This window comes from Chelonoidis abingdonii, chromosome 15 (genome assembly GCF_003597395.2).
Source record: "Chelonoidis abingdonii isolate Lonesome George chromosome 15, CheloAbing_2.0, whole genome shotgun sequence".
Classification (NCBI taxonomy): Eukaryota; Metazoa; Chordata; order Testudines; family Testudinidae; genus Chelonoidis; species Chelonoidis abingdonii.
The window spans coordinates 23,736,283-23,749,555 of NC_133783.1; the positions used below are offsets into that span (position 1 = coordinate 23,736,283).

Here is a 13,273-nt window from a genome sequence, read left to right on the forward strand (position 1 = left end):
GGGGGAAAATGATGACAGAGAGGGAGCCACAGAATGTGAACAACATTAGCAGTAGTGCTGACTCCCACAATTTCATCACATCTCTGGTGATTTTGGGTGTTGTTTTTTCTTTTTAATCAAGGCTGCCAACTGCTTGCTCAAAATGACCACCATTTCCTATTGCTGAAGCCAGCAAGATGGCCACCATTTCCCTACAGTCTATCTGCATGTGGCAGCTAGGCTGCTCTTCATAACATTGGCTTCCACCTCCCATTGTTTCTTCAGTGAGACTGAACTTAAGCCATGCCCACAGGCAAAACCGCTACCGCTCTGTAGTTAAGGGAGCTGGCCAGGACACAGGGAATAAAAGGAGTGGAAGAGACCCTGTGAAAGATGAATGGGGAAAGTGAGGAGGAGCAGGGCACTGGGGGAGCAGGAAGCAGATTTAGGGGATGCAAGAGGATGTGAGAAGCAGGAGAGAGGCCCTGAAGGTGAAGAGGATAGTGATGGGCATGGGCATGGGAATGGAGGGGATAGACTCGCAGCTCCCTCAGTCTGGGGGCAGTGGTGGGAAAGGGGAGTCCCATCAAGCAGCCAGGGGAAGGCAATGTTGCCAAGTCTTGCGGACTGATCTGGAGTCACAGGATTTTGGCACCTGCAGGAGGAGCTCTTTCAGTGACCCGAGAAGCCCCCCCAGTCCTGCAGTTTTCAGGGCTGGGTATGTGGGCAGAGCTCTGTGCAAGAGCCTCAGGACTGGGGACATGGATCTGCTCCACCACTGGGACCTGCCTTCAGGTATGTCCTTATAGCAGAGTGAGGGACCTGGGGCAGTGGGAGGCAGGGAAGTGGTGCTGCTAGGACCTAGGCAGGGGAGAAACCTAGAGGCAGGAGAGGAGAGCAGTCAGGTGCTGCTAAGTCCCAGCTGAAGAAGTCCTGGGGCAGCAGGAGTCAGGGAAGCATTGCTGCTGGATCACCAATAGGAATTTGATAGCAGTTCCCCTGTCTTAGGGGTGAGGGAGTGGGTGAGTGGAGTATACATCTGAGCAGTGGGGATAGGAGTCCATTTGTGTTCATCAAAGGTTGACTTTTAAACCTGAAATAACACCACACACACTGGCAGAGGAATAGAGACAAATTAAAAAAAAATTATTATAAAATATTATTTGATTTTTTAAAAAAAATCATGGTTTTGGGTGCTCTGACTCGAGATTTTTTCTCTCTTGTGTTTGGCAATACTGCATTAGGCTGTGGGAAGAAAGAATTACAAGGAACTGGGATCACAGTGACTAATTAGAGGCATTGTTGACAATAGATATCAGTTGTGTCTTCCTCTCGATCTGCTACTAAGCCAAACTATATTCACCACCTATTACAGAGCATGGTTGACGTCTCGATCTGCAAGAGGAGTAAATACAGTATGCACCCACTCTACCTTTAACTTTAATTCTTGCTTCCTGGCTTTTCATTTTGAACTTTGGTAGCCTGGGGACAGCATTCTCCACCCCCAATCTCCTACATGCAGAACTCTCCAACCACCCTTCCTCTGGCCCTGTGCCAGATTTCCTACTTTTTCATTTTAAAAGTCTCATCAACTTAGCCAGACAGGCCTTGACTAAAAGGCTAAACTGTTGCCTGCCCTATTGAGCTGTTTCAAGCAGTAACTGAAACTGGCAGGATAAATCAGAAACTGAAATAAGAATGCAAATTAACCTTGGTTTTGTTTGTTGAGACTGATGGAACCTCAAAGGACATCTGGCCACTTTGGCCTTAAAATAAACAACACATAGTGGAGGAAATATCCAGAGGAAACATTTAAATGAAAAATTTAACACTTATGTAACCCACATGCCTCCTGGGCGTGATGTTCTGTCCTATCTAGTAACACCAGAGCACTTAGAGAGAGAAATAAAATGAGTCAGCTCTACAGCCTTGGCTAATAGTCAGTTGGTTTTTTGCTCAGGCGGTCGGGGCTCATGCACTAAGCTCCACAAGTCCCAGGTTCGATCCCACCCGCTGATAATGGGATCTGTTGGTATTGCACTTAGTTGCCCTAATCCTCTGTAGCTGTCTTGATTGTTAATAAGTGCTGAAATTCAGTCAGCTAATCACAGCACAAGACACCCTAGGGAGCTACATGCTTTCTTCCAAAGGGATAGCATCGCATGTGGAAGGAACTGAAAAGCAGCTTAGGGTTGAGGTTGATATCGGGGGTACTTTTAGCAATCACAAGCGTGATGAAAAGATATTCAAATTGGACCTGATGAAATGTGACATTCCATTTGGTCAGTAACGGCAAGGGAGGATTAAAATTACTATTTTCCTTCTCTCCTGGTCTGCAAAAGAAAATTAATTTATTTACAAATTTCTCCCCATATTTCAGTGCTTTATTACACTGTGTTTGTAGGGGCTGCCATGCCCCTCTCTTTCAGGTCTTATAAACTGCCCTCATTTATAATACCAGTAATTGCAAGAACTGCTCAGCTGCATTTCCTGGTTGCTGATAGTGTTCAGGTAGCTTGTGTTAGCATTTTATATTGCTAGAAAGAGGCATCAGAGCCCTTATAAATATATTATACTTAATCTAGGGCCAACTAGAGCTTCATGATTGTGATTATGCTGCATGCTGTGGTCATTTGGAACTTTTCATTATCAGTGGAATTCGAATTCATATCCTGGTGCTCCAAAGACTCAGGCTCCCACAACTTGAGCTAAAGAAGAATCTCCTTTGCCTGTTAGCAGTGTTGGGTCCATGACAAACATAAAATAGAGTTTCAATTCCAGCCAGCCAGGGTAGGGTATCTCAGGATGTACCTACACTGTAGCGCTGCCTACTAACTAGTGTGGCATTGCGGGCACTCCCTGCCTCAGTTTCCCTTCTCTCAAGGACACAACTCCACACAGTCCAAAAAGGGGCAAGACAAAATTTTCCTGCTGGGGTTCTAGTTTATTAAATACAAATCAACTTGAAATAAAGTCTTTCCCATTGGTCTCAGGGACATGCTCAGCCTTCCTCTTTAGGGCCTGCATCTCTGGAAGATCCTGTCTGTTAGGAGAGTTTCTTTCTCTATAAGCACCAGCAAACAAGGGGCTAGCAACCCTGTGACATACCATCCCCCAGCAAAGCTAACCTATACCGAAACGTGGGCTCAACAATGGCTAATGGTTGGTCATGTTCTCCAGCCAGGAGGGTGACCAGATGTCCCGATTTTGGGGTCTTTTTCTTATATAGGTCCCTATTACCCTCCACCTCATCCTGACTTTTTATGAAGCCCAGGTGCTCATTATTCAATTAAATTCCTAAGTGGACTAGTTCCCTTTAAATTTGATTATCATGGTAACCTGGGCCCAAACTCCCCTTAAAGATGCCAGTGACCCCATGACAAGGGTTATACCACTTCTCATTATGATGTTTTTATTGAGATCCTGCCTCCTTCAGAGTCATGGTTTTCCTCCAGCAATATCCCACGCCTGTGCTTGTATCAATCACAGTTGTTTGCTGTACAAAACAATGGTGGCATTACACGGGAAAAAACAGGTGCTAGGAAGCAAGCCCTAGAAAAACGATAAAGGGCAAACATAAGAGAGACCCTCCAGCTTATGTTTAAGTCAGATACATAGGAACTTCCATACTAAGACCAATAAATGCTATTGTTAGAATGGAAGAAAGTCTATAATTCTGGAGTTCTCCATAGGTGAGAGAGAAAGAGGGAAAGCGAGGACTGACACTGTATTTTCTCCTGCAGTAATGCTCAAGGCATTGAAAATCCAGGCTTTGAGGCTATTCCATCCACAAATACAGAGTCCAGGCCCAAGCCGCAGATGACATACATGGCCAGCCGCCAGCAGTCAGAATCGGGCCGACACCTTCTCTCAGAACCAAACACTCCGCTGTCTCCTCCAGGCACAGGGGATTGTTTCTTCCCAACACTGGGTAAGTGTCCATTTTACAAAACTATTTCCTTGGTTAACCCAGGCTAAAGCTGTCACAACAGAGGCACCGGGCAGCCAGCCATTGAAGAAGGACGTGAGAAAGGAAAAGAGGCAGAAAGGGAGGAGAATGATCCCATGTTAAATATTCAGTTTGAATCTAACTTCTCACTTAACACGAAATGTACCATCTTGTGATTTTGGGGAGGGGGAAAAACACTGCATCTCTGCTGTAGTGTCTCATTTTATACCTGCTCGGCCTAATTTTGGTCTCAGTTACACAAGCATAGACATGGAGTGATTCCACTTAATCCAATGAAGTTATTCCAGATTTACGCTGATGTCAATGAAACCTGAATTTGGCCCACTGACCTTTACTCATAGTGATTTGGTGTCTCAAGAGAAATTGCTGATACAAACCAAAAATAAGAAATCTTTTGCCTGGAGGTGGACAGGGAACTTCCCTTCGGGTTAGTTGTCACGTTGCGGTGTTCTGCAGTGGAGGGATGGGATGGGATGGGATGGGGGAGAGAGAGAGAGAGAGAGTGTGTGTGTGTGGTTTCGAAGTTACTGCCCCATGAAAGAGGGTCCTTTCTGTAAGGAAAGGAAGGGAGAAAGAAAAAGAACAAGAAAAAGAAGAAAAAAAAAAAAAGGGGGAAGGGATAGCTCAGTGGTTTATGCATTGGCCTGCTAAACCCAGGGTTGTGAGTTCAATCCCTGAGAGGGCCATTTAAAGATCTGGGGCAAAAATCTGTCTGGGGATTGGCCCTGTTTTGAGCAGGGGGTTGGACTAAATGACCTCTCCAACCCTAATATTCTATAATCTCAACTTTTGGGGGAAAGAAACACAGCTGTGGCACAACTGGCTCTTTTTGTTTGTCCTGCAGCATGGGGTAATGATGAGGTTTGCCCTTCATACAGGAATTTTTCTTTCATACAGAGAGTTCTCGCCAGCCAGTGAGTCTCTGTAGTGCTCAAGTTCCAGGTGTGGGCTAGCAATGTTAAATTGGTGGACACACTTGTCAGTCCATTATCCCTGCCCCTAGAGTATCCTCAGATTAATCTCCCAGAGCTGGCTTGACATTTCATTCCCAGTTACTACTAATATAGTAGATGCTGTTACAAGTAGGGAAAGCTAACTCAACTCAATACCAGCTAGAAAAAAAATCCTGCCAGTTGCCCTAAAAAATGTTGCCTCCAGGAGATTTAAAATTGTGAGCTACAGAACAGTAGGGACGGACCCAAAGCCCAATGAAGTCAATGGAAGTCTTTCCATTAACTCCAACAATGTGCTTTGGGTCAGGCCCTTAGTTCCCTTTCCCTGCCACCTTTGCACCTGGCGACATTTGGCTGAATCATTCTGCTAAAGGTGCCTGCAAACGGGAATGTATACCTCCAGCAGCTCGGATCTCCTAGAGACTTGTCTATAGTGGGGAAGAATTTTCTGTTAAGCACATAAAACCACAGCTATAGAGGTGCCAGTGAGCTCCACATCCATAAATAACGTCTAAAAATTAACAGATTTGTCTCTCCTTTTCAGAGCCTGTTCCTGATTCTCCAAATTCCATGAAAGTATAAAATTGCTGAAGAAGAACAACTTTCACTGAATTTGTTGTCAGCAATACGGAAGCAGCTTTGGCTATTGCTGAAGCAAAGGCTTTATAGGCAAGGCCACTTCTGAGTGGAAAAAATGACCGACACTTTCTCTAGCATTCAATGCTTCCCCTGGCACCTCAAATTCATCGCTGTGCTCATCTTCCTTAGAAAGTTTCTCAAGAAAAAAAAAAACAAGAAAGAAAGAAAAAAGATCACCACAACTGTTGAAACTCTTGCTGGTTTTTCTTTACTGCACAAGGAAGCTTACAATTTAATTACCAAAGACATTGCTAAACTCATTGCTGGTGTGCAGTTCCCCACACCATGCTTATTTACAACACTGGCACCTAGAGCAGGTATAAGATGACGACTTATTAAACTGGAGGGAGAGGCTGAACAAAAAAAGAAACCTTACAAACTGAACTGGAGTAAGAGAACCACTCTCCACATTCCATATGCCCTGCTCCAGTGGAAATTTGTGAAGAGGAAAACAAGTTCCTCTTCAATGGGTTTAGATTTTTGCTACCTATTTTCTTAGAGATGTATGTGTGTATATATATTATTTTGTTGCCCGCACTGTTTGAGGTCATTGCATAGAAACTGTATGGTGTGTTTATAACTTGTATCTCTTTATGAAAAGATGTATGACGGGAAGATTTGTAAGAAAAATGATATCAGCTGCCAGCTACAATATCTGAAGAATAAGGAGTCAGTCAGAAATATAAATCTGGTGTAAGTCATGGAGTTCGGCTGTGGATTCAAATTGAGATCCAAACTTCTCAAAAATCCATGAGAGTGTGGGGAATCACTGCTCTGATTCAGTCCTATTGTAGAGATGGACCTGAGCTGTGCAATTTGGACCTAGATTCGGATTCCAACTTGCCTGAAGTTCAAATGGGTTGGAATCTGGTTTTCCAGTCTGATCCCATCTCTGTTAGAAATGTGGCAAACATCTCACAAAGAGTCTGAGTCAGAGAGACACCAGGCACACCAGTGGTTTAATTTATTAGCATAGTTTAATCTGTGTTATGTTCCTCTGTTTTCATAGCCATGTTAGAGAATCCACGCCCCCTGTTTGGGAACAACTTTTGAAATGCTTTATCCACATGCAATCATGGGGGAAAACAGTATCTTCTGCCATCACTCAGATACGTTCATCTGGGACTATTTGAGTGACCACAGCAAATATCCATAGGCAGAGCACCTCAGAAAGTCTGCAAGCATTTAGTATCTCAGAATTGTCTCCTGTGGGATTGCCAGGAGAACTAACACACCCTGCTCGGTAATACACTCCAGTTAGAGGTGTGCCCATGAGAACCAACTTGAATTAAAGTAATGTGTGTTCAGCAAAGGTCTCATGGAGCGGGTCAGATGACTATTGGCAGGTCATAAAATGATTTTAAAATCTGCAGTCATGATGCAAACCACGATAACCATTTTCAGATTTGTTACTCTTGAGTTCCTTTACATGGCTGAAAAAGGTACAATGTGGAAAGGCTAAGGAGATTTGAGAAAGAGAGAGAACACTATAAAAAAAACAGTTTTTGTTCAAGGGTCACCTGCCCTGTTTGGTGTAGATATACAATAGGAATACATGAGTCTCAATGAAACCATAACATATATAACCTTTCTGTAAATGACCCAGCTTTGTGAGAGTTTCAAGCAAGGTACAGACTGGTCATGGAAAGAATATACACTGCCAAGCATGGATGAAGCCCTGATGGCTGCATAGATAAGGGACAGTCAGCTCCACCCAGGATCCAATCCTCTCCCATCATCTCACTCATATTCCCTTAGATGGGACGGGCATGTCAGTTATTCTACCACACTTTAATGATGCCAGCTTGGAACTAAGCAACCAAAGAGTCACCATCAGTAGATTGAGGCAGTCTCTCAGCATGAACAAATCCTAAGTGGAGGTAGGGGTGGGCAGAAGGGAATGGAAAAACGTCTTATCCTACTGTGGGAATCACATGAACAATATTTTTAATGTAGCCAAGAAGAGCTTTTGATGCTTTCATTCTGAGGCTAATTTTTCAGCTGGTTCAGAACCCATCCATCTCTATTTGAGAGTCACTCCAGCTGGCAGCTTGGGTCTCAGCCTGCGAGCAGAATATTTCATTTTCGTACTTAAAAAAAAAATCATAGGCATTGATGAAAAATAATCAAGATTTTGATGCTTTAAAAAACAACCCCTCCTCCCCCAGCTGTAACATTTTTTTTTTTTAAATTAACCCTTTCCAGGTGATGGATCTGTGATATGCACTATAGGCCCATAGCAAAGGCTGATGGGAGGTGAGAAGGGGCCCATTTGGTTCTTTGTAAAGTTTAGAAACTTTTTTAAACCACGGAGAAAGGACATGCAGCTTGGAACTGAGCTTCCCCCTATACCTCTAATATGATGAAGAAAGTGGAAAAGTAGAGTGGGAACCATCTGTTTAAAAGCATATTTTACATTTTGTTGCCACGAGATTCCCCTCGGCAGCTTTCCTCAGTGTCCTCCAGTCCAGAGGAATGGCAGGGAGACTCCATCTCCCACCTAGACCGTATCTTCCCTGGCACCTAGAACCTATCCTTTCTGCCACCTAGCACAGAGAAGCAGGTAATAGGAGGGAAACTTCTTAGGAGTGTCTGTTTCCTGACACCCTCAGGTGCCATCTATAGGCTGGGGTGAAGATGACCAGAGGGAAAACAGAGTTTCAGTATGATCATAATACATAACTTACACAAACCACCACCAAAATACAGAACACAAATAGTGTTCCTGAAATGATTCCAAAATCAGCAACAAGACTCCCACAGCATCTGATGTCATGCCCAAATGACTCCCATGTCAGAGTTGCACAGCTACAGCTTACCAGCAGACATTAAAAATAAAAAAAATAAAAATCTAAAAAGTCATGTAGAGAAGAGAATATGCTCCTGGGTAGATTTCCAGCCTACTGACAAGTCTGGAAAAGTTTAAGCCTGAAAGCTACTTGTTGTGATGATTGTCTCATTATTGTGACTCTTTGGTGTCATGGTGTGTGGGCTGGCTCCAGGCCATTAGGAATCCAGCTAGTGTGCCAGTTGTGTTTTCTCTCACCTTATGTTAGAAAAGCATCCTGAGATGACCCTGACTAGAACCCGGGTATAGCTGACTACCCTATCTATGCAGCCATCACAGCCCAGCAGTAATCAGAACAACCTGGGATGAGCAAAACGTCTCTTCAACACTCCAAACAGATAACAGGATAATATCTTGTGGCAGAAAATGCTACTTAAGGGTTTGATTAATTTCAGAAAAAAATCTCAGATCATTTAAATAGACTGCAACTATAAGGCCTGTTACTAGAATATCCTGGTACACCACAGCAAAAAGATGCTCCTAAACCACATTGTCTCTCTGTGCCTATCTGAGAAGCTGCAGCCTTTCAGAACTTCCGCAGTTCTTCTCTTTGTTAACAGGGTGATACTTGATGGTACATGGCTAGGGGCAAAATCTGCTACTTCCTTTAGCGGTACTGTACCCCATGTAAAGATGCCCATTGAGGAAACCTGAAAATCTGTGTGAAAGCTGAAATCTTCTACTGATTAGCAAAATTCTCTGCATGATCATCACCAGTCTTGTGGATCCCACAGCATGGGGACATCAGCATGACAAGTGTATACCTATCTGATCTGGAGATCTATTTGCTTAATGGGTCCATTCCTGTGTCAGCTGTTAGCTGCTTCCCTGCTGAGCAGTGCACTGGATAATTCTGAGAAACAAGACCTTGCATGGCTAGAGATTAAAAAAGGAAGCAAATGAGAAGCCATGGGAGTATGAAGGCCTTGCACAAACCAGCTGCCACTCGTCCCAAAAGTTACAAAATAACCTCCTGGGTTGCAGAAGGTACCCAGCTGTGCGCTCCCACCCACTGACTTGCTCCCACTCACATTTCAGTTCAAAAGATTTCACTAGCTATCTAAATTCCCAACTCTCCTCCTCGCCACCAAAAATAAAAATCAGGTAAAAACTCTCTGGAGGCCTAAGTCCCTTTGTTTCATATGGCCACACAAGCTAGCCCTGTTTCTGTGATGTGACTTCATGCTCCATTTAATAAAGAGCTGAGGATGGGGTTGAAAGGGCCAATTCCCACCTTCCCTGCGGTTCTGTTAATTATTCCAGAACAAGAGACTAGAAGACCAGAGCATGTGGGAAGCATGCAAAGGCATGATAATGTCTCTGCCTTCAAAAGGAAGACATGAGCCTGATGGGAACAATGCATGACTAACGAACTGTGTGTCAGATCTGGAATAGTGGCTCTCAATACTGCTTTTTAATTTTAATGTTATTCTTTATTTAAAAAAAAAAAAAAAAAACCCCAACCACCTTCTCTTCATGGCCAGCATAAAATGCTCACATTGTTTGTCTCCTAAGACCACTGACAGCAGGGTGGCATGTTCTGAGATTGAAGGGGGGTGAAGAGAGTAAAACTAAGGGGACGGTATAGGGGATAATCAACTGCTTCGGGCTATTTGTACATTCTGATTACTGTGAAATGTTCTTCAGATGTGTATGCATTTGTTTATAAAAATACTGATTGATGATACAATAAAGTTTTATTGGAAATATTGTTCTTATGTAACAGAAAGGGATTCACAAACAACAGCTCAAAATCTAGCCAGCTGCAGGGAAGGAGGGGCCAATGACATCAAATATCGGGGGCTACGAAGAGGACGGTGAGGTTATTAACAGCGCTGCGATGATGCTATGTGAGCTGGGCAAGCAGAAGGAGGAATGCAGTGGGAACCGGGAAGAGACAAGCTCCAAGTTGCCAGGGTACAGTGACCTGCATGGTAAAACCAAAGTTCTTTTGCTGGAATAGTTTTTCTTTATCGTCTTAGATCATTTCCAGAAATGACAAGTCTTTAGCCAAAACTGTACAAGACTGTCCTCCCCTTTCTGTATGGGGTTCTGTCGCACACTTGTAGCCTGGTGGAAAACTGTGTTGGGGTACTACAAACCATGTTACAACTAGGACAGCAGACTAAGTGGAATAATCTCCTCTTAATGGAACCACCCCTTTCCAAACCGCACTGCACCTGACATCTATCTTAACTTAAAAAATCCACTGCCCTGATTCTGCAACAACCTGTGTAAGGAGGAGGGCGGAAGAGAAGTGCTGCCATACTTCCTTTATTCTGTTTCCTCTTTTGTCTTTGAACATGTTTTTGCATTGTGGTTTTCCTGTTTTCAGCCTGCTAAGTCTTCTTTGTAGCCCTGACTGGTCTCCAGCCATTTTCCTTTCTGTGATCACTCGGACAAGGAGTGGAGACTTCAGAAAGATGGCACCGACAGTATCCTCTTCTCTCTGTTGCACAGGGACATGACCTCAGGACTGACCTTATGGGTGGGCAACCGCCCAGGGTGCCATGGTCAGGGGGATGCCATCCAAATGCCACAAGCTGGCAGGCCTGGGCTGCCAGAGGGGGGGTGAGTGCAGGTGAGACGAGGGATGGAGGCCAGGGCTGGAGCCCCTGGCCAGCCGGGAAGGGGGCAAGTGATGCCACCTGGAACTGCCAACCTGTCAGGGAGTCACAGCCAGCATGGTTCATATCTGCAGAGCAAGTGGGCCAGCACCTGGATCCCCCCTTCCCATGGGCATGGGTGGTGGCTGCATACCCACTCTCCTCCTGCTAGGTGGTCAGGGGGCGTATGATCGAGGGAGCCCCAAGGCTCAGAAACTCCTCCCTGTGCAGCCTGACCAGGTTCTAGAGCCAGGAGCTGGTCCTTGCGCCCCACGCCCCATGTTGCTGTTCTCAAAGAAAGGGCACCAAAATACAAGTTTGTCCAGAGCGCCATTTCCCCCTAAGGCTGGCTCTGCAGTATCTCAGTGCTCCACTAAGGAAGACTTCAGCACAATGGCAACAGCAACATGCTCTTCCTGTGACTGGCAAAGGACACAGCCCATTTTTGCAGTAAGGGAGACTAATGGAAGTGGCAACAGCTGTGAGCCCTTCCCGCGACTGTTGCTGGGGCACAGGGACCCTGTACTTCTAGCAAAGGGCATTGCATTAAGATGGCACCAGCACTGTGCCCCTCCATCCGAGTGGCAATGGAGCATAGATACGAACACCTCACTTTTCCAGTGTGGGAAATGACATCAAAGAAAGAGCTTCCCTGTTGTCCCGCATGTCTCCCTAATCCTCCTATGGCAGGGGCTTGGTATTACCCTACTCCCTTCTATAGCATGGTATCGGTTTCCCTTCCCCCGCTGCAATTCCCTCTTTCCCAGCACCACTTTCTCCTGCTGTGGGTCCCTGCTCCCCCCAGTCCCTGTTTTCCTCTGCCCCAACTCCAGGTCCCTGATTCCATGTCCAACAACCCACCCACTCCCCATCCCCTGGTTCCTGCTCCCTCATCACCACCACTGCCCTACACCTCCACCATCACCTTCGTTCCCCATCCACCTACTTCCCCCTCTCTGAGTCCCTGCTTTCCCCTCTGCCCTCAGCTCCACTTCCCCCATACCAGGTTCCTGCTTCCACCAGCACCAACTACCCCCTAACTCTCTCCAGTCCCCTCTGGGTTCCTGCATCCTTTGCCCCAACCCCTTTGACCTTGTTGATTCCTCCTAATCCCCACTCTGCCTGCTTCCCCCTCCAGGTTCCTACTTCCCTCCTTACTCCACTCTGAGTAAGAAAGACACTACAGAAAATTAGCACCTACTGCACTTCTGAAGATATACAAGTGCAAAAAACAAACTTTCTGTAAAGAACCCTGCCAATAGTGGCTGAGCTGCACACGTAGATGGAGCGAATCACGGGATACGGCATAAAGAAATGCACATGTACCCTTTAACCATTGCTTGCACACATTCTACTTTCAGCCCATTAGCAGCATAAGCAATGAGCTGGGAAAACTGTGCAAAGAAACACAGGCTGCTTCTCCACACAAATAAAAGAAGCAAGCAGATTTTAGAGAACATGAACGCAGACATGAAGTTATTAATACCAGCGCTAAAGCACTAGATGTGATTTGATATCAAAGGTTGCTTTCAGGGCATTTTTACAAAACTAAGTTGTTACTAGGCAATTTTAGGAAGTGGAAGCATGGAATAGGATAGAAGTTTGCCTCACTGAGATCTGCGCTCTGTGATTGTAAGGAAAATCCACCCAGAGAGGGACAGCAGGGAGCTGCTTGCACAGACCACCATCCGGATGGGAACAAACAATGTACTTGCAAATAGAAAGGGGGCAAATGAAAAATAAAGAAGGGGAAAAATTGGTTACCTGCAACAGCTCCAGCTATCCACTATGTCTTGCAGCGATGTTTACTATCCCAGTCCTAGGCCTCTACAGGTATGTCTACATTGCATTGTAAACCCGGCCTCAGACTCAGTTTTAGTCCAACCCCTCGATCATCTACACATAAATCATCTGACTCGGAGCCACAAGATACTTTACTTTGTTGCCTGAACATGTTTACTGTGTTCCAAGCCAAGATTCTAAACCAGATTTACTGGAGACTTATGGCAAGTTGGCTTCTGAAATTGAAGCTACCGAAATGAAAAGTGAAAGTAGTACAGCTCCACTCACTATTTTATCTCTGACTTGACTAGGAAAGGGTGTAGGGCAGGGGTGGGCAAATTTTTTGGCCCGAGGGCCACATCGGGGTTGTGAAACTGTGTGGAGGGCCAGGTGGGGAAGGCTGTGCCTCCCCAAACAGCCTGCTCCCACCCGCATCCGTCCCCTCCCATTTCCTGCCCCCAGATTGCCCCCCTCAGAATCCCCGCCCCATCCAACC

General features: G+C 45.3%; 2 protein-coding genes across 3 annotated transcripts in view; one reads left to right on the forward strand and one right to left on the reverse strand.

Annotated features, from left to right (window-relative positions):
• VSIR (V-set immunoregulatory receptor) overlaps positions 1-10,096 on the forward strand; it is a 42,675-nt gene extending 32,579 nt beyond the window's left edge. The window contains exons 6-7 of the mRNA XM_032788063.2: positions 3,723-3,910; positions 5,447-10,096. Of these exons, the coding sequence (XP_032643954.1) occupies positions 3,723-3,910; positions 5,447-5,484 (226 nt within the window). The 3' untranslated portion in view covers positions 5,485-10,096. The remainder of the gene's footprint in view (positions 1-3,722; positions 3,911-5,446) is intronic.
• CDH23 (cadherin related 23) overlaps positions 1-13,273 on the reverse strand; it is a 508,967-nt gene that overhangs the window by 95,202 nt on the left and 400,492 nt on the right. The gene's annotated exons all lie outside the window — the stretch shown is intronic.